Below are 20,654 nucleotides of genomic sequence, written 5' to 3'. Positions count from 1 at the left end.
GCCTCCACCTGGATGGGATCTACTCCACTGGGCCCACCTCAAACATGACCTTGGCTGCTTTGCTGGACAATGGAGGCCATCTAAGGGGGAGGGTCCCACCACCCAAACTCTCAGCATGTTAGTCTAATTCCCACTGTTAATCAGGCCAGACCTGTTTCACTCCGGAGCCAAATGCACAGCTCCCTTTCATGCTTTCAGCCCCTCCCTCTGCTCCTGTCCCCTGGGGACTCCTTGAGCCACTCCCTAGGGAACCCCTCTTAGCACACTTATTTTCTAAGGATCCACCTGAGATAACTCTGTCAGCTGGTTCTCAGACTTTCCAGTCTCCTCGGGGGACCTCACTGCCCTGGCCCAGGGCATTCTTTGTCTTCTACAGTTACGTCCACACCTGAGCTCCCCATGTTGGTAAAGGCACATCTGTTTGGGCACCTTCCTCTTCCTCCTATCCTCCAGAATCCTGCCCATAGGGGCTTTGGCATGGCTGCATCCCACCGTTCCCGGGCCTCATCTCTGTGAGCTTCTCACTGCCTTGCTCCTGAAGCCCTTTCTTGGCTCAGCTCCTAGAAGCCCTCTCCAGCCTCCCTGGGCCTCGCTGGCCAGGTCTGCCTTCTCTGACCACTGAACGGTAAGCCGCCCAGGCGGGGCCTCATCTTCTCTCCCTTTAGCCTCACCCCTTGGATGCCTCACACGGGCCCAAGACTACACAGGCCACTGGTGTACAGAGGACTGATATCCACAACTGGACTGCCTGGCCAATCTCTCCCCCAACACCACCCTTAGATTTCTCCAGGTGGACGTCACACAGACGCCCCAAACTCAACAGGGCCATAATGGGATTCCATCTGCCCTCCTTTTCCCCAAGCGTTTTTCATCTTGGTAAAGGCCACCACCATCCATCCACCATGTGGCTCAGACCTTCAAGTCACCCTTGATTGCTCTCTCACAGCTCTGTCCCATCAATGGGCAAAAGTGCTTCCCACCCCTCCCCCATGCTCCAGGCTCCACCCTGCCCAAGCCACCGTGGTGCCTTGCAGCCTCCCCTGCTGGCAGATTCTTCAGGCAGTTTACTGTCCTTGCAGCAGCCACAGGGGTCTTTTTTTTTTTTTTTTAATTTTATTTATTTATTTGACAGAGATCACAAGCAGGCAGAAGCAGGCAGAGAGAGAGGAGGAAGCAGGCTCCCCCATGAGCGGAGAGACCGATGCGGGGCTCGATCCCAGGACGCTGGGACCATGACCTGAGCCGAAGGCAGAGGCTTAACCCGCTGAGCCACTCAGATGCCCCCACAGGGGTCTTTTTAAAGTGGCAATCAAGGGCGCCTGGGTGGCTCAGTGGGTTAAAGCCTCTGCCTTTGGCTCAGGTCATGATCCCAGGGTCCTGGGATCGAGTTCCACACCCGGCTCTCGGCTCGGCGGGGAGCCTGCTTCCTCCTCTCTCTCTGCCTACTTGTGATCTCTGTCTGTCAAATAAATAAATCTTAAAAAAAAAAAAATAAAGTGACAATCAAGCGTCACTTGCTCGTCACTTGCTTGCAGAGGCTTCTCAGATCACCCCACCTGCAGTGATGGCTCAGGACCCAACCCTCCAGTCTTGGCATTATTTGCGTCAGTTTACTGTCGTGGGAACTACAAGCTCTCATATTAGTATGGGCCTATGACTACCTGTCTCCTCATCTTTTCTTGGCTGCTGTATCTCCCACATGCAGAAAAGCGCCTGGCACACAGCCTGTGTTCAATAAACAGTGGACTTAATGAATGAATAAATGGAGTTTCTCTTTTCCATCAAAATGATGAAAACGGGGTGCCTGGGTGGCTCAGCTGGTTAAGACGTCTGCCTTCCGCACAGGTCATGATCTCAGGGTCCTGGAATCGAGCCCCCAGTCGGGCTCCCTGCTCCGTGGGGGAGCCTGCTTCTGCCTCTCCCGGCTCCCCCCGCTTGTGCACGTGCTGTCAAATAAATAAAATCTTAAAGAAAAAAAAAAAAAATGAAGAGGCCCTCTCCAGCCCGTTCACTTGCTCTGGCCGGTGTTGGCACTCTGGCGTTTTGGGTTCGAAGACTGCCCACAGGAGTCGGCGTGGGGTCAAGTGGACTGCAGCGGGGGTACGGGGGTGGGGCGGCTGGACACAGTGCTGATCGCCTCTTCTGTTAAGGGTCAGGTGGCACTGTATTTGGTTGTTAGCAGGAGAGAAGGACGAGACCAAGTGTTTGGCGGCGCTAGGTGGACTCACAGAGCCTCCAAGACCAGACTCGCGTTGGTTCCGCCTTGCCCACCGCCCAGCGTGACGCCGCCGCTTCCGGTCTCGCAGTTCCGCGGTCTTTTCTCCTCTTCACTCGCGGAGTACTCTCAGCCCCGCCCCCCAAATCTTGTGGGTCCTCGCTATTGGTTCTCTCTAGCTTGCCGCGAAGCGACCCGTTTCTCATTGGTCACACGTTCTCCCGCGCCGCCACGCCAGCCGTCACAACAACCGCCACGTGCTCAACCGTGGGGCCTGTTCTTTGGTCCCGAGTTCCGACCCGCCCACTCCCCTGTCCCGCCCCCGGCTTCCCGCTTCCTCCTCCTATTGGTTACCTAGCCCAGGGTCCCTCCCCCGACCCTGGGCGCGCGGCGCCTCCGACGCAGATTGGCCGAATTCGAGAGTGAGGCGGGCTTTAGAGGCGGGTTAAAGAGCGCGCAGCAGGTTGGGCCACGCGTGTCAAAGAAGTTTCAATGGCGTGGCAGTGGTTGATGGCCGAGTTCCTGCAGGTGCCCGCGGTGACGCGGGCCTACACCGCGGCCTGCGTCCTTACCACCGCTGCTGTGGTAAGCTGGCTAGACGGGTGGGGGCATCTCCGTGGCTGCAGTCCGGGAGGGGTGTCGTCATGGTTACCGCTGCGTTCCCGGGGGCACCACCTGACGCGTCCCTGGTTCCGCAGCAGCTGGAGCTCCTCAGCCCCTTCCAGCTCTATTTCAACCCACACCTCGTGTTCCGGAAGTTCCAGGTGAGGCGGCCCCGCCCATGGCACCTGACTGCCGGGCCCTGCCTGCCCTGCGCCTGACCTCCCGCCTTCCTTCCCATCTCTGTAGGTCTGGAGGCTCGTCACCAACTTCCTCTTCTTTGGGCCCCTGGGATTCAGCTTCTTCTTCAACATGCTCTTCGTGTATCCTGTACCGCGCGGACCCAAGCGTGGAGCGGTGGGCGGGTCGCCGGGCTGGGGGATGCGCGCTGTGGGGAAACTGAGGCTCTGCCTGGTGGCACTTCCTTTACGGACGCCGCAGGTTCCGCTACTGCCGCATGCTGGAGGAGGGCTCGTTCCGCGGCCGCACGGCTGACTTCGTCTTCATGTTCCTTTTCGGGGGTGTCCTCATGACCGTATCCTTTCTAGGGCTCTGAAATTAAGGCCGCAGTGCCTCTGGTCCAGCCTGTACTGGCCGGTGAGCGACAGAGTCGCTCCCTCCAGTTTAGGATGCATTTACCGTACATAGTGGACTCAGCTCCGGATGTCAGCGCCAGCTCTTCAATGCTGTACACAAAATACCACAGGGCAATGTGCAGGGGAGCCGGGTGGCGCGCTTGGGGGCTGAGCCCTGCATGCCCATTGTCAGGAGAAACTGGGGCAATGACGGGCAGTGTTTGGAGGCTGGGGGTGGACAAGGCGGCAGATCACTTGTGGGGCCTGAAGCCATAGTGTGGCCTTGACTGGAAGGGCACAGAGGGGTGATGAGGGAAGGGAAACTAAGGAGGATTCCAGGGCGTTAGCAAGTCTGAGGGGCCCTGGGCAGGAGCTCTGAAGCCTGCACCAGGAGGCGGCCTCCAGCACCTTGACTCTGGCTCAGCTGCTGGGGCTCCTGGGCAGCCTGTTCTTCTTGGGCCAGGCACTCACAGTCATGCTGGTGTATGTATGGAGCCGCCGCAACCCCCAAGTGAGAGTCAACTTCTTCGGCCTCCTCACCTTCCAGGCACCATTCCTGCCCTGGGCGCTCATGGGTTTCTCTCTGCTGTTGGGCAACTCCATTCTCGTGGATCTGCTGGGTGAGCCTGCCTGTGCATCCGCCCTCCCCAAACAGGCCATCTGGTACCTGATGGTCTTTGGGAGGACTCTACTTGTCCTCCCACTCCCTCTTCTGGATCTTCTAGCTCCTTTGTTCTCTTGGCCCCTGAACAACCCAGCCAGCTATGGGTTCCCCATCTTCAGGTGTACTGATGCTCATGTGGGTCCTGACCAGGGGTGGGGATAGGTGTGTCAAGGTGCCAGCCTTGGCTCCTATTCCTCCCATGTACTCAGCCCCCCCACCCCCCACGTCCTGCCCACTTCTGGGCCAGGTAAGCCTGTCCTTCAAGGTCAACCCTGTGCTGGCAGTCTGTGCAGAACATTGGGTACTCATACTCTGGGGCCTGAGGTTGCTTGGCCTGCCTGCGCATGGAGGCAGGGAGTAGGCTGTGAGGGCCTCGGGCTCTGGACCGTGGAGAGTGGCCTCAGCCATCCAGGGTTCTCCTACAGGGATTGCTGTGGGCCACATTTACTACTTCCTAGAGGACGTCTTCCCCAACCAGCCTGGAGGAAAGAGGCTGCTGCTGACCCCCAGTTTCCTGTGAGTGCTAGAGATAATTCTGCTACCCTCCCTCAGATGGCTCCCTACACCAGAGGGAACGCCCGCTGGCCTCAGCTCAGTGTGGGCCCCTCCCTACAGGAAGCTGCTACTGGATGCCCCACAGGAGGACCCCAATTACCTGCCCCTCCCGGAGGAGGAGCCAGGACCCCTGCAGCAATGACCCTACCCAGGGCCAGCCCCAACGGCCTGTTTTCCTGGCCTCTGGCAGGCCTCCATTCTACCCCTAACTCCCGATTACGGGAGAGCAGCCTGTCCTGGAAACTGGGCTGGTGCCCAGGGCCCACTCAAATAAACAGAACGACCTGCATCTCGTTGCCCGCAGCACTGGCTCCCTGCCTTGGCTGGCCACATCCTTCCATGCTGGGCAGGTGTTGATGGCCTTGACCTAGGGCCACCAACCCTGGCCTGCTCTCTCAGACCAACTGTAGGTGGTAGGATGGGAGGCCCAAAGGGAGTCAAGAACCTGCCCACAGTTGCCCAGCAGCTTTGAGCTCACAGATGGCATACTCAGTGTTCTTACTCCAGCTTTGCCAACACCTTGATGGAGCCTTGGGCAAATCCCACCTGTACTGATCTCTGCTCCAGGCCAGGCAGCAAAGGGGTTGGCCAGGTCTCATTGGCTGGGGCCAGGACTGGGATGTGCCCATCATGCCAGGCCTAGTCTGAAGGGGCTCCTGCCCATGGTACCCTGGCTGACGCCTCACTTGGCTCCTTCTGTCCCTCATGGGCAACAAGTGGACCTTCGCCCCACTTTCCAGCTGAGCAGCCAAGGGACTTGGCCGAGGCTCCATGGGGTCAGGTGCAGGAGAGGGCCAAGACCGGGGTCCTCTGCTCTTTCTGCAACCCCAAAGCTTTGAGAAATTTTCACCTCGGCAGAGTTCTGCAAAGTTCTCTCCCTGATGTTTGTAGCTGAGGACCATAGGAGCCTGATCTGATACCACAGCTCACTTTTTTCTTTGGTAAAGCAGGTACCAGACAACCTGGCCAACTTTCCTCATTGCCCTAGACTAGTCAGAATTACAGTTGATTCCTGGATGATCAGCAGCAAAGGCGTTCCTCCAGCCCTAGGCTGTCACGTTCACGGATGACACAAGTATTCATCATGGAGTCTGACCTTAATTTTGTAGGGAAACCGTGTGGAGTTGCAGCTGGCTCTGTAGGAGCACTGGGCTGGGTTGCCCAGAGGGGCTGAGGCGGGCAGTATTCAGTCCATCCCACCAGTTGCAGGGGCACATGGACCAAGCAAACCCTTCAGCAATGGAGCCCACTTGTCTCCAAAGCCAGGGGAGCCTGGTCCTGGAATCTTCCTCTTTGTTCAGGGCCTTCCAGTGAAGCCCAACTTCGCTCCAGCAAGTTGCACTCCTGGATGAAGGGCAGTGGGCCTGAATATAAACTCCCCAGGAGCTAGGAGCTGTCATGTCCCAGGACGTGATCATAGGAACCTCAGCCCAGAGCGCCAGGCCCATCTACCCCTATATCCTGGCAACCAAGACCCCAATTCCTACTCAAGAGCTCTGCCCTTGGCCAGTGTGGGGCTCAGGTTGGGAGCCAGGTGGCACCATGCTCCTGCCATGCCCGGGGAGCAGAGGTGCCCTGACCCAACAGGGAAGACGCGGCAGGAGCTAATGGCAGCCACCCGGTGTTGGGGTCTGTTCTCTTCGGCAAGACTGCAGCCATGGGCCCAGTTCACCAAGCACTGCTTTGCTCCGTGAGGAGACCCGCACGTGACACCCTTGTGGAGACCACGTGCCTTCTGTAGAGTGGGGACATTTCCCCATGAGACAAGGATGCAGAGCTGAGGAGAGGCCCAGGGCTGTTCCTCCCTTCTCAACACACCACAACCCCCCACCCCAGCCCTAGGCAGGCATGCCGCTCCACATGTCTTACACTTGAGACCCACCTGAGAGAGTTGCTGGCCGGGCTCAGGGCTCCAGCCGGGGTGGAGCTGGAACAGGGTGGGGCTGTCACTGACAGGCAAGCCGGCCCCCTGCCCTCTGAACCTCATGGCCTCACTTCTGTTCGTTGGAGGATGACACAGGTGGTGGGTAGCGGGCTAAGGGCCTGAGGGCCTTGGATGCAGCCTTATCAGCCCCCACCTGCCCACCTGGGGCTCTGAGGCACAGAAGGGCGAGAGGCCTGGTGTGCTGGCCTTGGCCATATACCACCCAGCCAGACCCTGCTCCTTGTCCCTTATTTTTATGCTACCACTTTGAAAAAATGGAACATGACCTGTTGTCTTTATTTAAAAAGTGTTGCTAGCCCTACCTGGGGCTCCTATACAAAAACAAAACACAATCCAAAAATGAGGCCTCTTTCTGACCAGGGACTTGGGTGGGGACTGGGGCTCAGAAACTGGAATGTGTGCCCAGGGGAGGGTGACCGGAAGCTCTCCCCACACCCCATGCTCCTCAGGATGGCCCCGGCCTGCCCCCTTTGCCTCCCTCCTTGCCAGGAGATGAAGGAGAGGCGGTCCAATCTTCTGAACGCTCCGTGGGAGCCATGCACCAACAGGCTGGTTACCAGGCTGGGGCAGTGTTGGCAAGACGCCTCATACGCCTGCAGGAGGAGAGAAGGAGTAACCCAGAGCCCCCCAGGGATCTCTAGTGCAGCCGGGGGAATGGGGACAGAGACAGGACATGGATGGTAAGAGGGAAGATCCCCAGCCCCACTCAGCCTGTGCCTGTCTGCTGCTGGAGGTCCTGAGTCTGCCCTCACTCCAGCTTGCTCAGGTCCCGCCTACCTCTCCAGGGCTCCAGATGTGTAGGTCTGGACTGTGGTCAGACCCAACCCGAGGGCTTATTTTTGTTCCCTGCAGGGAAACCCACCCAGGGGCCTGCCTTTGGTAACTCGGTTCCCCCCAAAACCAGGTCATCGCATCCCTCACCTGCCTTCAAGACAGTGCCTTTGGTCAGAGCCAGCTGTAAGGGGCCTGGGGGGGTGGGGGTGGGGATACCTTGTGTTCCTGTCCTGGTCACGGATCTTCTTTTCCATCTCGGCGTCTGTCAGAGTCTCCAGCAGCGGGCACCACTGGTCAGCATCCCCTGTGTTCCGGATGGCAATCTCCACCGTGGGTAGGGGGTTCTCACTGTGGGCCGGGGTGGTGTGGGGTGGGGCGGGTAGTGACTGCTGAGTTCACAGAGTAGCAGCTAGAAACGCCCCCAGAAATAGTGTCCACCCCCTGCCAGAATGCTGGAGCCAGGCCATGGCAGGAAGGCCCACGCCTTTCCTGCTCCCTCCTCTGTCTCCTCCCTACTGGGCCATTTCCATGCCTGGCTCCTCAGAACAGCATTCCTGAGAGGAGTGGCCCGGTCATCACCTGTCACTCAGACCTGAAGGCAGAGTCACTGGAGATGCCAGGCCCCCCCAACAACGGCCTCTCTTCAAAGCACTCTCAAACACGCCCTTGATTGCTGCCTAGGTGTCTCTGTCTATAAGCCTGGGGAGGGCATTCCCCATGACGAGCGCTGCTGGGGAGGCAGGGGAGGGCAGTCTATCCCACTCAGTGTCCAGGGCCAGGACCCACCAGCCTCGATGCCTCATCCCACTGAAGGCCGCTGGGCCGGCCTATTCCTGAATAGTCTGCACACTTGCCCTTCAGCCCACTTCACCGGCCCAACTAAGCCCCAGAGAACTGGGCTATTTGCCTAAGGTAGATAGTTGGGCCTGGGACCCTTGTCTCCAAATCACTACACTCCGTAGCCTCTCAATGACCACTCTGATGGCCACCTAAGCCCCTTCTTGCCAAGGAGACACAGCATGGGCGTGGGGAGGAGAGGAGCAGACACCACTGGAGGGAGGATTCAGCTGAGCTGCTACCTCTCCAGGCCATGGTTTCCAAGCCTCAGAGCATGGCCCTCACAGTGACCTCTCCCAGCCCCTTCCCCTGTCACCACCGTCACCTCACCAGGCCCTTTTCTCTCTCCTCCAGCTGGGTGGCCTGCACCTGTTCGCCAAGGCTCAGCACCCCCAGAAGGCCAGCCCCCTCCACTGCAGTCCTATCACGTGTCTGCCCCCCTGCGGAACACTGTTCGCTCTGGGCATTGCTGGTTTTGATATTTCATCTGGAAGCCAGGAACAATATCACGGCTGTGGAACTTTTCAGAGCTTTACTGTTATTTAAACCAGCCAACGTATGCCCACTATGTTGGCATTGGGAAGGGGCTCCCCAGGGGCCAGGAGCCTTGTCACAGAGTCTCCCTGTAACTGGTGCTCAAGGTTGTGTGAGTGGCCCACTGGAGAGGGGTGTCCAGTGGGCACATAGCAGCCGAGGGCCAGCTCTCGCCTCCCTTGTGCTCTTCTCCTCATCCCAGAGTCTCAAGGAACGTGAGCAGACATGGGCTAAGGCTCTCACCATAACCCAGGGCTCCCCCCGTCTCCTCTGTAGGAGTGGGGTTCACCTCCTGCTGCTGAAGCTAGTCCCTGAAGCCCGAGCTTGTGCTGGTGACTCAGAGGCCAGTGGATGCGCCAAGCCCCCACCCGAGGTTCCCCGAGGCCGAGCCTCCTCAGCAGCTCCTGACAGCTGTTCTGCAGCCAGGGCCGTGGTTTGGCAATCCTAAACCACCCAGCCACAGACCCAAACATCATCCTGCACCTCAAGGCCTCCCAGCTGCCGCCTTCCTCGGGAGGACAGACATGAAAGGCGCCAAGCCCACACTGAGGGGAGCAAAACATGTTTTCCTCTTAATTTAAAAAAGAGCTCGTGAGTAGGTTCTGGAGGCCCCTTTGTTTACCTCCCCTTGGCTCTGGAAAGATTCCACTCCTGTGGGTTTGTTCTAAAATAAGAACTGCTCGATCCAACCCTGTAAGAATGGGCTTTGGGCCAGCAGGCCTGCCTCGGGTCTGGGACAAACACAAAGGTGGGGAGAGCCACCTTGCCTCCCACTCCTCCTCTGAGGGGATTCCACATCACGGCTTCGAGGTCACCTGGGACCCCAGATGCTCCTACCTTCTTGCAGAGTCCAGGTCAGGACACAGAGCCCAGGCAGGGGAGGGCTATAGCTGAGGTGACAGAGGGCCCTGGGCCACAGCTTGTAGGGCTGTCTTGCTGTGATCTCACTTTTATGCCCTTGCATGACACAAAAGCCAGGAAACACTACTAGGCCCACTTCACAAATGAGAAGGACAGAGTCTTGGAGGGAAATGACCTACCCATGGCTGCTCAACTGGGAGTGGGCAGGGGACAAAACCCGACACCACCACCCTCTTCGTGGTCAACGGATTTTTACATGGTGCGGAAGCCCACGCGATGGGGAGAGAGCAGTCTTTCCAACATATGGTCCTGGGTTAGGCAGTGGTTTCATAGGTGTCACGTTAAAAAAAAGGACCATGGGGGTGCTGCGCTGACTCAGTCAGTGGAACATGCAACTCTTGATCTTGGGGCTGTGAGTTTGAACCCCACGCTGGATGTAGTGATTACTTAAAATCTTAAAAAAAAAAGCACAGGCAACAAAAGAAAAAATAAACTGGACTACATTAAAACTTCTGTGTTTCGGGGCACCTGGCTGGCTCAGTCGGTGCCACACGAGATTTTGGGTCTCCCGGCTGTAGGTTAAAGCCCCAGGTTGGGTGTGGAGATTACTGGGAAAAACCAACCAACCAATCCAAAACCAAACCAAACCAAAACAAATAACTAAAAAAAAAAAAAAAGACAAAAAACTTTTGTGTTTTGAAGGACACTGTCATGAAAGTGGAAAGACAACCGTAAAGTGGGAGAAAATATTTGCAAATCCTATCTCTGATAAGGACTCCTATCTAGAATATATAAAGAACACTTACAACTCAGTAATAAAAATGCAAATGACCCCATTAAAAAACAGGGGACCTGAGCAGCCATTTTGTCAAAGGCAATGTACAAATGCCCAAGGTCATCAGTGGTCAGGGAAATGCAAATCCAAACCACCGAGTTCACCCTACCCCACTGCCCTAGGAGGGCTAGATTCAAAAGTGAGATACCAGAAGCCTGGCTCTGCTGGCCGGGAAGTAAAATGGGGGGGCGGGCTCTGGAAAGCAGTCGGGCCCTCCCTCCAAGTGCTCAACACAACTATCACGTGACCCAGCAATTCCCCTCCTAGCACCTACCCAAGGGCACTGAAAAGAGGCACTGAAACAAAAATGAATGCTCACCCCACTACCCTTAACAACAGCCCTAAAGGGACAACAGCCCACTGTCCCTCAACGGCTGACTAGGTAGATAAAATATGGTCATCTGTATGACAAGATATCTCTCAGCCCCCAAAAGGAACGAAGCTCTGATACAGGCTGCCATAGGGAGAAGCGACACTGAGAAGTCAGCCACAAAAGACCACGTGATCTGGGATTCTATTTATACTGAGTACCCAGAAGAGGCAAGCTGATGGAAAGCAGATCAGTTGTCGCCTGGGGCTGAGCGCCATGGGGGCAGGGCAATGGCGAAAGGGGGCCAGGCTTGCTGGGGGTGACGAAAGGCCTGCCAGCTGTGACAGCTGGGGCTCTGCGGATCCTACAGAGCCCGTGCTAGCTGGCTGGACTGCACCATACATGCACTGTACCTCCAGGAAGTGGTTCTCAAAGCAGGTAAGCAGGCAAGCAAATGCTGCCACCGGCAGCTAGGCAGGGTTCCAGGAGGAACCTGTGTGGCTCCTGGTCAACAAGTCTAAAATGACCCTGGCGTCTCCCAACCCCGATGTGCACCAGGGACACTGCCTCTCTGTCCCCCATCGGGCCCAGCTCCCAAGTTCTCTGACCCCTCCCCTATCCCTGGCTTCCTCCTGGCCAACAGTCTGTCCTCCCTCCCCACCCTGGGGTCTCATGTTCCCTACCCTGGGCCTGCAGCCTCCAGTACTTTCAGTGGCCACACACAAGTCTCCTGTGCTGGACAGGGTGCTATTTCTTCTCTGCACCCAACTGTAGCCACGGGACTGGCCAGCAACTACAGTGACACAACATTCCTCACAGGTAGCAGCTTGCAGGTTTGGGTATCTGACAGCCTCCCATGTGCCAGTCGGCCCAGGCCCTTACCCTGGTGGAGCCCTGTCCCCCTCCTGCTAGGAGTCTGGGGCCCCCTATCCATTTGTTACATGCCATGCTCCCCCCTCACGCTTGCCCACATCAGGCCTGCCCGTCCCATGGCTGGAGGGAAGCAGCCTGTCCTCTGGCCTAGCTCCTGAGACTTGTCTGCCTCTGCTCACACATGCCCCGTGACCAGCAGCCTGCCCTGCTCCACTGTGGACACGATTCAGTGCCACCATCACTGCGGATGGCACCACAGCCGGACACTGGGCTTGGTCCGGGGGCAGACAGACAGGACCAGCTGGAGGGAGTTCAGAGCATTTATAACATGGGATGACGGAGGCCCCGGATTTCAAGCCCCTTTGAAGGAGTCATGTGACTCAGCGGTTGCCAAGCTTTGGGTGTAGCAGAGACCAGGCCTGGGTTCCTGATCCCACCCTCCACAGACCAAGTGGCCCCTGGCCCTGGGGACGTGACAGCTCACTCTACTTCCAGTACACAGCCTTTCCCCCAGAAAGACTGACCGACACCAGGCTCCCTGGGGAGAGTCAAGAGTGGTCAGAGCTCCCAAAGGATGACGTGGTGCAGTGGTGACAATGTGGGTCAGGGGCAAGAGAGAGAAGTTGCAGTCCCCTCCCTTGATTGCTTTAGAAGGCCACAGTCGTCCCCTGGACGATGAAACCTACGTCAAGCCAGCTTCTGACCCTAAGCTCCCGTTCCTGTCTTGCAAACTCTCTCCAGAGTCCAGCTGCCCACACCACACACAGCACACACAACAGGCCAGGCCTAGCATGAGGAGCACAGGCCTGGTCAGCTGGGAAATCACAAGCAGCCGTCCCAATGCAAAAGAGACACTGGGGTGGGACGCCTGGGTGGCTCAGTTGGTTAAGCGGCTGCCTTCGGCTCAGGTCATGATCCCAGCGTCCTGGGATCGAGTCCCACATCGGGCTCCTTGCTCAGCAGGGAGCCTGCTTCTCCCTCTGCCTCTGCCTGCCTCTCTGTCTGCCTGTGCTCACTCTCTCTGACAAATAAATAAAATAAAATCTTAAAAAAAAAAAAAAAAAAAGAGACACTGGGGTGTCTCTCAGATCCAGACAGGCTGCGTTCCGCCAGCCTGGCCTGCTGGGGCTGCTGGCAAGGGGGTATGTGCTTACCCCAGTCTCCAGTCAGCGGCCCTGCCCTCTACCCCCAGGACGAGAAACCTGCACACTCAGCATGACAGCCTGCAGATCGCAGCGGGCTGGGGCTCTGGAATGCTCCCCGTCCAGCCGGCTGGAACTTATTAAGTGGCTTCTGAGATGGGGGCGTGGGGGCCATCTATAAGTCCTGACCTGCCGCCACCAGGGACTCCCAAGGGGGCCTGCTCTGGGAGCTGTCTGGCACACCACCAACGACCTGAAGCCTCGGCAGGGGCTTTGGGAGGTTACCTGGGATCGCCCCGGGATCAGAGCAGGAGGATGCCACCACCCTCAGGGTCCTTCTGCTCTGAGCAGCATGAGCACCCCCAGCCCATAGCATCTGCTGGTCAGAATGTGGATTCTGACCCGATCAGCATCTGGGGGATGAGGTATCTGGGGTCGGTGTCACTCCCACAACCTGTACCACATCACCATCTCCCAGGACCTGGGGGAGGGGCACTCCAGCAAGTGAGGCCACCCCAGATCGGTTTTTCAGGCCTATCGGCCTTGGCTCAGGTACAGCATGAACGGACATGTAGGCCCGCACCTCCAACCAGACTCTCACAAGGGCCTGACGCCGCCGCATCGCAGCTCACTGATGCCTCCTCCCAGGCAGGGCCTGGACCCTGTCTGTGCAGCAGGACCACCTGGATGGCAGGGCTGCTAGGAGGTTATGGGAGGGGACATGCGTGCTGTCTCAGCCCAGATGCTGGGAGTGCAGGCGGCGCGTGGACATCCCCCCAGAGCTCAGTGGTTTCCCAGGGCCAGGATCCTCAAGCCCCGAAAGTGTATGGTCACTCCTTCTCTCTTTCTCAGATATACAGGAACCAGTCAGAAAGCAGTCAGTCTCCTGGGATTTCTGGGAAAATCAGCTGAGACAAAAACATACTCACGAGCTCCGTTAACTGTCATATCTTTGCCAAAAGACCTTCGCACTGGCTCCTCATGGGCCATTTTAAGCTGCTATCCCTGAGTAATGATCGCCAAATGTAGACGATGACAGTTATGAGCAGAATAAATGCTAACATCCTGTTTTGATGCAGGATACTCATCACTACCCCCAGAATGCACTTTCCCCAGGGGAAAAGGAGCTCAGGGAACAGTTCCGCAGCGGGCAATCTCTACTCCCCGTGATCACTCGTCAACCCACCCACTCTGCACTCCGGGGCCACCATCAATGGGAAAGCCACATCTGCCTCTCCAGAAGCTGCCATCCCCTGGTCCACCCCCACACTGCCACAAAGGACACAGGACTGGAATGTTCTGTTTACACTTCCACCTTTCACAGGCAGCCTGGATGTGGCTCTTTATCTTTCACGACCCCCAGTATGGGGTCCTGCCGATCTGGGCACTCGACTAGCCTCTGACTTAACAATGGTGAGATATAACAGTAAAAATAAACTGCTGGAGATCCCTGACTCTCCCGAGGAGCAGCCCTTATATGAGACAGAAGGCAAGTCCACCAGATGACAGCTCCTGGGGTGGGCAGTCCACCCCCGACGGAGGGAAGAGTCTGGGCAAAAGCACAGAGGTGGCGGGGCAGCAGAGTGTGGCTGTATGCAGTTGGGGGGGGCACTACTGGGTACAGAGGGGATAGAATCACCCCCCACCGTGATGAGGATGGGGAGCCCTGACGCTGACACACAAGAGGCGGGAGGAGTGAGCCACCAAAGGGCTGCTGAGCTGGCCAAGGCTCCAGAGAGACCCGAAAGCATCACCGCACGTAGGGAGACGTCTTTTCCCCAAAACAGGTTTGCAAAGGAATGAGGGCGGGCCGCATCTGGTCTCCTACCTGAAGGCATAGGTCTTCTGATGCCAGCTCAGCTGTCCCCGGATGCTGTAGGCAATGGTGGTGACGAACTCCCCGCCCAGCCCCAGCTCTGAGCACAGCTTCAAGGCAAATTTCTCTGGTGAGTTCTCCTTCTCCGACATGTCCCACTCAAATTGGTCCACCAGTGAAATGTTTCCCACGTGGATGTTCAGCTGAGGCAAGAACCAAAGAACACAAGGAAGAGGAGTCAGAACCGCACCCAACCTCGGGAGGCCTCGAAGAGGTGAGACAGCTGACTGGGGAGCTGCCGGACCGGGCTGGACCTTGCCCACAGCTTACTAGCTGAGAACCGGGGCTGGCCCTTGTCCTTCTGGCCACACAGATTCCCATCTAGAAAACGGAGATGACACCGTGTACCTGCTGAGGGGTTGTGGCTAAGACCTGGCAGAGTCACCCATCTTGCTTAGTTAAGTGTGATCACAGACCCACATCCCACTCGAACAGCCCGTAGCACAAAGCCTGGGGGCAGGTAGCAGAGGCCCACGGCCAGCCCAGCCCGCCATGCTCCCAGCAAACATCCTGACATGCAACCTGGCACCAGGAGAGGGTCCAAGCTGTGGCTGTGCAGCCCCCAGACCGAGATGAGACACAGCCTGAGCCACAGGAGCTCCCCACCGACAACCACAGTCAGAACCCCTACCTTTACGCATCATGCCACAGATGAGCAGGCCTGCTCTGAAACAGGAAGGACTCATCAAGGTCTGGCTGGGTTCTCTGGGCACTGTGCCCACGAGGCTCCTCCTATGGCTCTGTGGGGTTGGGACCACCCCACAGTGCTCTCCAGCTAAGCAGGCCACCATGCACCTGCCCATCCATGCTACTATCCCTTCGTGCTCAGCTTTTTAAGACAAAGATCAGGGTGGCCACTGCTCGGGGACCACCTGTTGCCCTCAGAGCAGCATGGGACCCCACTCCCTCTCCCCATTCACAAAGCTTTGCACCTCTGTACCCCGCACACCATTTTTCCCTCACTGCAAACAAGCCCCATCTTTTCCCATTTCCGTGTTCTGCTCATACTGGGCGACTGACCAGTGATGGTCTGCAGAATAAAACCAAAAGAGCTGCCTCTTCCCCTAACAGGAACCTAATGCCCAGTGAGCCCCGAGGGCATGCTGGGACCAAAAAGATGGGAAAAAGCAGGCAGCCCACAGAAAAACATCAAACAGGAGCAATGGGTGTAGCCCGTTCCCACGCAACCCAAGCAGGCCCTGCCCCGGGTGCAACGGCAGGAGTCCTCCTGGCCACCAGGCAGCACTGCGCAGACTTGGGGGCCTGTCCCTGCCAATAACTGGTCATTAACACTTGCATCTATTAAAAAATACAGATTGTGTGTCGTCAAGGAGAGGCACAGGGAACGCAAAGGTGAGTATGACTGGCAAAAAACCGTCTTCATGGCTGACATTCCAGCTGGAGAAGAGACACCAAAGCAAGTTAAATATGTGAATGGAGGCTGAGACCTCCTGGGGAAGGCAGCGTTTTAGGAAGAACTGAATGGACACAGAGAGCAGACTATGGGGCTCCCTGCAGAGAAGGATCCTGGGCAGAGCTGGGCCTGAGGGCTCTAGTTTCCACAAAGGGATCTGGAAGGCCTGTGGAGTGTTTTGAGCAGCAAAACTTCCCTGGGCCAGCTGTGTCCGACCTTGGTGCTAGCGAGCCCTCGTGTCAGAGCCGGGCAAGAAACTCAACCTGAGGCGGGGAGGGGGGACGACAGGTGGGATGGAGGGCCTGAAGGGGCCCCACAGCTGCCCAGTTGCCAAGAAAGCCTCTGGTCAGGAGAGATGGTGGCAACTCTCAGCAGATTTTCAACTGCCTGACAACTTCCTATATGGCTGCCCATAAGCTCCATGAGGATTTGAAACAACACAAAAAAAAAATCCTGAGAAAAAAATATCAGGAAGCCAGCTGATCAGACTCATGAGGACCCTACTCATGTCCAACCCCATCTATCTGGAAAATGTCGGTGGGTGTGGCTAAATCCCTAAGGCCACTTCCCCACTACGGTTACAGTTACAGGGCGAGGATTCAAGACTCGGCACAGGGCAGAGTCCTCAGGGCCATCCTTCAGAGATGAGAGACTAGGCATCAGAATGCAGGTGAGGCTCCCACTGCCCCCATTTCTCTGTGAAGTTCCCCTTCCCTCTCAGTCATGCCCTTTTTCTGCTGCTTGGCCAGCCAAAATACGAAACTAAAATGGGTTAAGAAAAACAGATTCGTATTTCTCTCAAAAGAAATTAACCAGTGGGGTACCTGGCTGGCTCAATCAGTAGCACATGCAATTTATTTAGTTTTATTTTTTTACATTTAATTTAATTTTTTAAAAAGATTTTATTTATTTATTTGAAAGAGAGAGAGGGAGAGCACAGAGGCAGAGGGAGAGGAAGAAGCAGGGAGCCTGACACAGGACTTGATCCCAGGACCCTGGGATCATGACCTGAGCCAAATGTAAACACTTAACCAACTTAGCCACCCAGGTATCCCAGGACATGCAATTCTGTTTTTGTTTTGTTTTGTTTTGTTTAAGGATTTTATTTATTTATTTGACAGAAAGATAGAGAGCCCAAGCAGGCAGAGCAGCAGGCAGAGGAAGAGGGAGAAGCGGGTTCTCCACTGAGCAGGGAGCCTGACGCAGGGCTTGATTCCAGGACCGTGGGATCATGACCTGAGCTGAAGGCAGATGTTTAACTGACTGAGCCACCCAGGTGCCCCCCAGAACATGAAATTCTTGATCTTGGGTCACAAGTTCAAGCCCACATTTAAAAAAAAAAAAGAATGAAAGAAAGAAAGAAAAAGAAATCAACTAGTACGGAGACTGAATGAGTAAACAAAAACTTCCCCACAAAGAAAAGCCCTGGGTCCTAATGGCTTCATTGGTGAATTTTATGAAACACTGAAAGAAGAACTGGCATCAATCCTTTTCAAATTCTGTCAAAAAAACTGAAGAGGAAAGAACACATTTTATAGCTTGTTGTCCAGATATCAAAGCCAGATACTACAAGAAAAGAAAACTACAGATCAATATTCTTCATAAACATTGATGTTAAAATCTTTAACAGAATACTAGCAAACTGAATTTTGTGGCATATTAAAAGAATTATATGCCATGACCAAATGGGATTTATTCTAGCAATGCAAAGATGGTTCAATACAAAAACTGACTAATGTAACACACCATATTAACAGATTGAAAAACAAAAAACACAAGATCACCTGAATTAATACAGAAAAAGCATTTGACAAAATTTAACAAACTTTCATACAAAAAACTCAACAAACTACAAAAAGAAAAAAACTTCAACTTAATAAAATCCACCTATGAAAAACCTACAATGAACATCATACTCAATGGTAAAACCAGAAAGCTTTTCCTTTAAGATCAGGAACTAGCCAAGGAAGCTTGCTCTTGTCATTTCTAGTCAACAGAATACTGGAATTTCTAGCCAAGAAAAAGAAATAAAAGGTATCCCAATTGGAAAAGGAAGAAGTGAAGGTTACTTCTATTTATAGATGATATGATCTCATACATAGAAAACCTTAAAGATCACATACAAAAAAACTGTTAGAACAAATGCAACAAAGCAGCAAGATACAAAGTCAACACACAACTATGAGCTGCATTTCTATACACTAATAAACAATCTGAAAAAAAAATTGAGAGCAATTTCTTTCAGAACAGCGTCAAAAAGAATAAAATACTTATGACTTAACTTAACCAAAAAGGTGAAAGGCCTGTATGATGAAAACAAAAACTGCTCAAAGAAATTAAAGAGAGCATAAATAAATGAAAAGGTATCCCATGTTCATGGACTGGAAGACAGAGTATTATTAAGATGTCTAGACTATCCAAAGCAATTTACAAATTCATTGCAATCATCAGAATTTCAACAATGTTTCTTGCAGAAATAGAATAAAAATCCATCTTGAACTGAATCTAAGGGACCCTGAAGAGTAAAAACAATCTTGAAAAAGAAGACCAACGCTGAAAGACTCAGATATCCTAATTTCAGAAACTACCGTAATCAAAACAGTGTGGTACTGACATAAAAACAAACACACAGGCCAATAAAACAGAAATCCCAGAAATAGGGGTGCTTCAGTGGCTCAGCGGGTTAAGCCTCTGCCTTGGGCTCAGGTCATGATCTCAGGGTCTTGGGATCAAGCCCCGCATCAGGCTCTCTGCTCAGCAGGGAGCCTGCTTCCCCCTATCTCTCTGCCTGCCTCTCTGCCTACTTGTGATCTCTCTCTCTCTGTGTCAGTAAATAAATAAAATCTTAAAAGAAAAAAAAAAGAAATCCCAGAAATAAACTCTCAAATATGCAGGCAAATGATTTTTGACAAATGGTGCCAATACCATTCAATGTGGAAAAGAAAGTCATTTCCACAGATGATGCTGGGAAAACAGGCTATCCACATACATAAGAATTAAGTTAGACCCTTACCTGACACCATATATAAAAATTAACTCAAAATGGATAAGAACCCAAATGTAAGAGGTAAAACTATAAATATATTAAAAGAAAACAGAAAAAAGCCTCATAGCATTGGATTTGACAGTGATTTCTTAGATATGAGACCAAGGGCACAGGGAACAAATTAAAGAACAAACTGGACTTCATCAAAATAAAAACTTTTATGCATCAAAGGACACCATCAAAAGAGTAAAAAGGCAGAGCACCTGGGTGCTCAGTGGGTTAAGCCTCTGCCTTTGGCTCAGGTCATGATCTCGGGGTCTTGGGATCCAGCCCCACATCGGGCTCTCTGCTTAGCAGGGAGCCTGCTTCCCCTCCTCTCTCTGCCTGCCTCTCAGCCTACTTGTGATCTCTCTCTCTCTCTCTCTGAAATAAATAAATAAAATTAAAAAAGAAAAAAGAGTAAAAAGGTAACCTACAGAACAGGATGAAATATTTGCAAATCACATATCTGATAGAGTGCTGATATCCACAAAACATAAAGAACTTGTTAAACTCAACAACAAAAGAACAAAATACCTGATTAAAAACAGGCAAAGAACTTGAACACATTTCTCCAAAGATCTACAATTGACCAAAAGGCACATGATAGATATTCAACAGAATGCAAATCAAAGGCACAATGAGATAACACCTCACACCACGCAAGCTCTGTAGCAGGCAGGCCTAGGCCCAAATCTCAGCACCACCACTTATCAGCTGGGCAGTATGGGGCAGATGGTTTCACCTCTTAATGTGGCAAGCTCTTCACCTGTAAAACAATGGGTAAGGCAACATCTTCCTCCAGAACTGAAGTGAGTTACTAGACAGTGGGAAATGTGGTTGACCCAGCCAGTCCACAGGAAGAATGTGGCACTGCTGTCCATCTCACTGTGGGCTTCCCTGCTCTGCCTGGTAGCTGGCTTCATCTCCTCTGTACCACTCGGGCTCTGCTCAACACCTGGCAGTGCCCTGAATACATCCAGAATACATCTCTTACTCAGAGAAAACAGCCCACAACCCTTCCTGGGGTAAAGAGTCACATGCTACCTTTAGGATAGCTTTCCAGAAGTCCAATTCCACAGTATGGACCCTAAAGCCAGGGAGGTTCAAGGACTCAATGTACTCTCAGCACCCTATGACCCACCCAGGACAAGGCAGGCTCCGGAGCAGGGTGAAGAACTGCCCACCTTAATGATGACACGCTGATCTGACTGGTCCTCCAGGATGCTGTCCGTGGGATAAGATTCTATCTGTTGTCTGATGGCAGAGGCGATGGCTGGCACAAATGTCAGCGGGTTCAAATCCAGGTCATCACAGAGGATTTCTGAAAACATCTCAGGGGTCATCAGCTTCTCTGAAATCAGGAAAAAGGGCAGGAATTGCCAACTGATTGTAGGACCTAACTTAACCATGTTTGGCCCTAGCCTCCCCATCCCCTTCCTTCTCTACTAGACCTTCCCAACAAAGTTGAGGATGAAGGGAATGACCACCGAGGGTGACCCTCCCAGACATGGGGCTGGAGGAGGAAGTGGAGGAAGAGCATCACCAGCTTCTGGCCCTCATTCCACACATACAATCCTTTGACACCTTAATTTGGAACTTCTAGACTCCTGAATGGA

General features: G+C 54.0%; 2 protein-coding genes across 7 annotated transcripts in view; one reads left to right on the top strand and one right to left on the bottom strand.

The window, feature by feature from the left end:
• The first annotated feature begins 2,596 nt into the window (after positions 1 to 2,596).
• Positions 2,597 to 4,911, top strand: DERL3 (derlin 3). Of its 5 annotated transcripts, none has more exons than XM_080822259.1 (7): positions 2,597 to 2,800; positions 2,914 to 2,979; positions 3,065 to 3,138; positions 3,257 to 3,350; positions 3,815 to 4,010; positions 4,480 to 4,570; positions 4,670 to 4,911. In XM_080822259.1, exons 1-7 carry the CDS (start codon positions 2,708 to 2,710, stop codon positions 4,749 to 4,751), a joined length of 696 nt encoding a protein of 231 aa, XP_080678385.1. In that variant the 5' UTR covers positions 2,597 to 2,707; the 3' UTR covers positions 4,752 to 4,911. The 5 variants fall into 5 exon arrangements, with proteins under 5 accessions (XP_080678385.1, XP_080678384.1, XP_080678388.1 ...); XM_080822260.1 differs by having other exon boundaries at positions 2,697 to 2,800; positions 2,917 to 2,979; positions 4,670 to 4,897; XM_080822258.1 differs by lacking the exon at positions 4,480 to 4,570 and having other exon boundaries at positions 4,607 to 4,897.
• A 1,888-nt stretch (positions 4,912 to 6,799) lies between these two features.
• Positions 6,800 to 20,654, bottom strand: part of SMARCB1 (SWI/SNF related BAF chromatin remodeling complex subunit B1) — a 36,706-nt gene continuing 22,851 nt past the window's right edge. For both annotated transcript variants that reach the window (XM_080822256.1, XM_080822255.1), the window contains exons 6-9: positions 20,223 to 20,389; positions 14,549 to 14,739; positions 7,545 to 7,676; positions 6,800 to 7,147 (exon numbers count right to left, since the gene is read on the bottom strand). In XM_080822256.1, the coding sequence (XP_080678382.1) occupies positions 7,108 to 7,147; positions 7,545 to 7,676; positions 14,549 to 14,739; positions 20,223 to 20,389 (530 nt within the window). In that variant the 3' untranslated portion in view covers positions 6,800 to 7,107. The remainder of the gene's footprint in view (positions 7,148 to 7,544; positions 7,677 to 14,548; positions 14,740 to 20,222; positions 20,390 to 20,654) is intronic.

The sequence above is a fragment of the Martes martes genome, assembly GCF_963455335.1.
Source record: "Martes martes genome assembly, chromosome: 13".
Classification (NCBI taxonomy): domain Eukaryota; kingdom Metazoa; phylum Chordata; class Mammalia; order Carnivora; family Mustelidae; genus Martes; species Martes martes.
This window is presented reverse-complemented; position numbering and strand designations above follow the sequence as displayed.

What these genes read in the sequence shown, in the direction of transcription:
- DERL3 (XM_080822258.1), top strand. Translation starts at nt 2,708, where the DNA reads ATGGCGTGGCAGTGGTTGATGGCCGAGTTCCTGCAGGTGCCCGCGGTG. An exon ending in TCCTTACCACCGCTGCTGTG is followed by an intron (nt 2,801 to 2,913) that starts GTAAGCTGGCTA and finishes CTGGTTCCGCAG; the next exon opens with CAGCTGGAGCTCCTCAGCCC. An exon ending in TTCTTCAACATGCTCTTCGT is followed by an intron (nt 3,139 to 3,256) that starts GTATCCTGTACC and finishes CGGACGCCGCAG; the next exon opens with GTTCCGCTACTGCCGCATGC.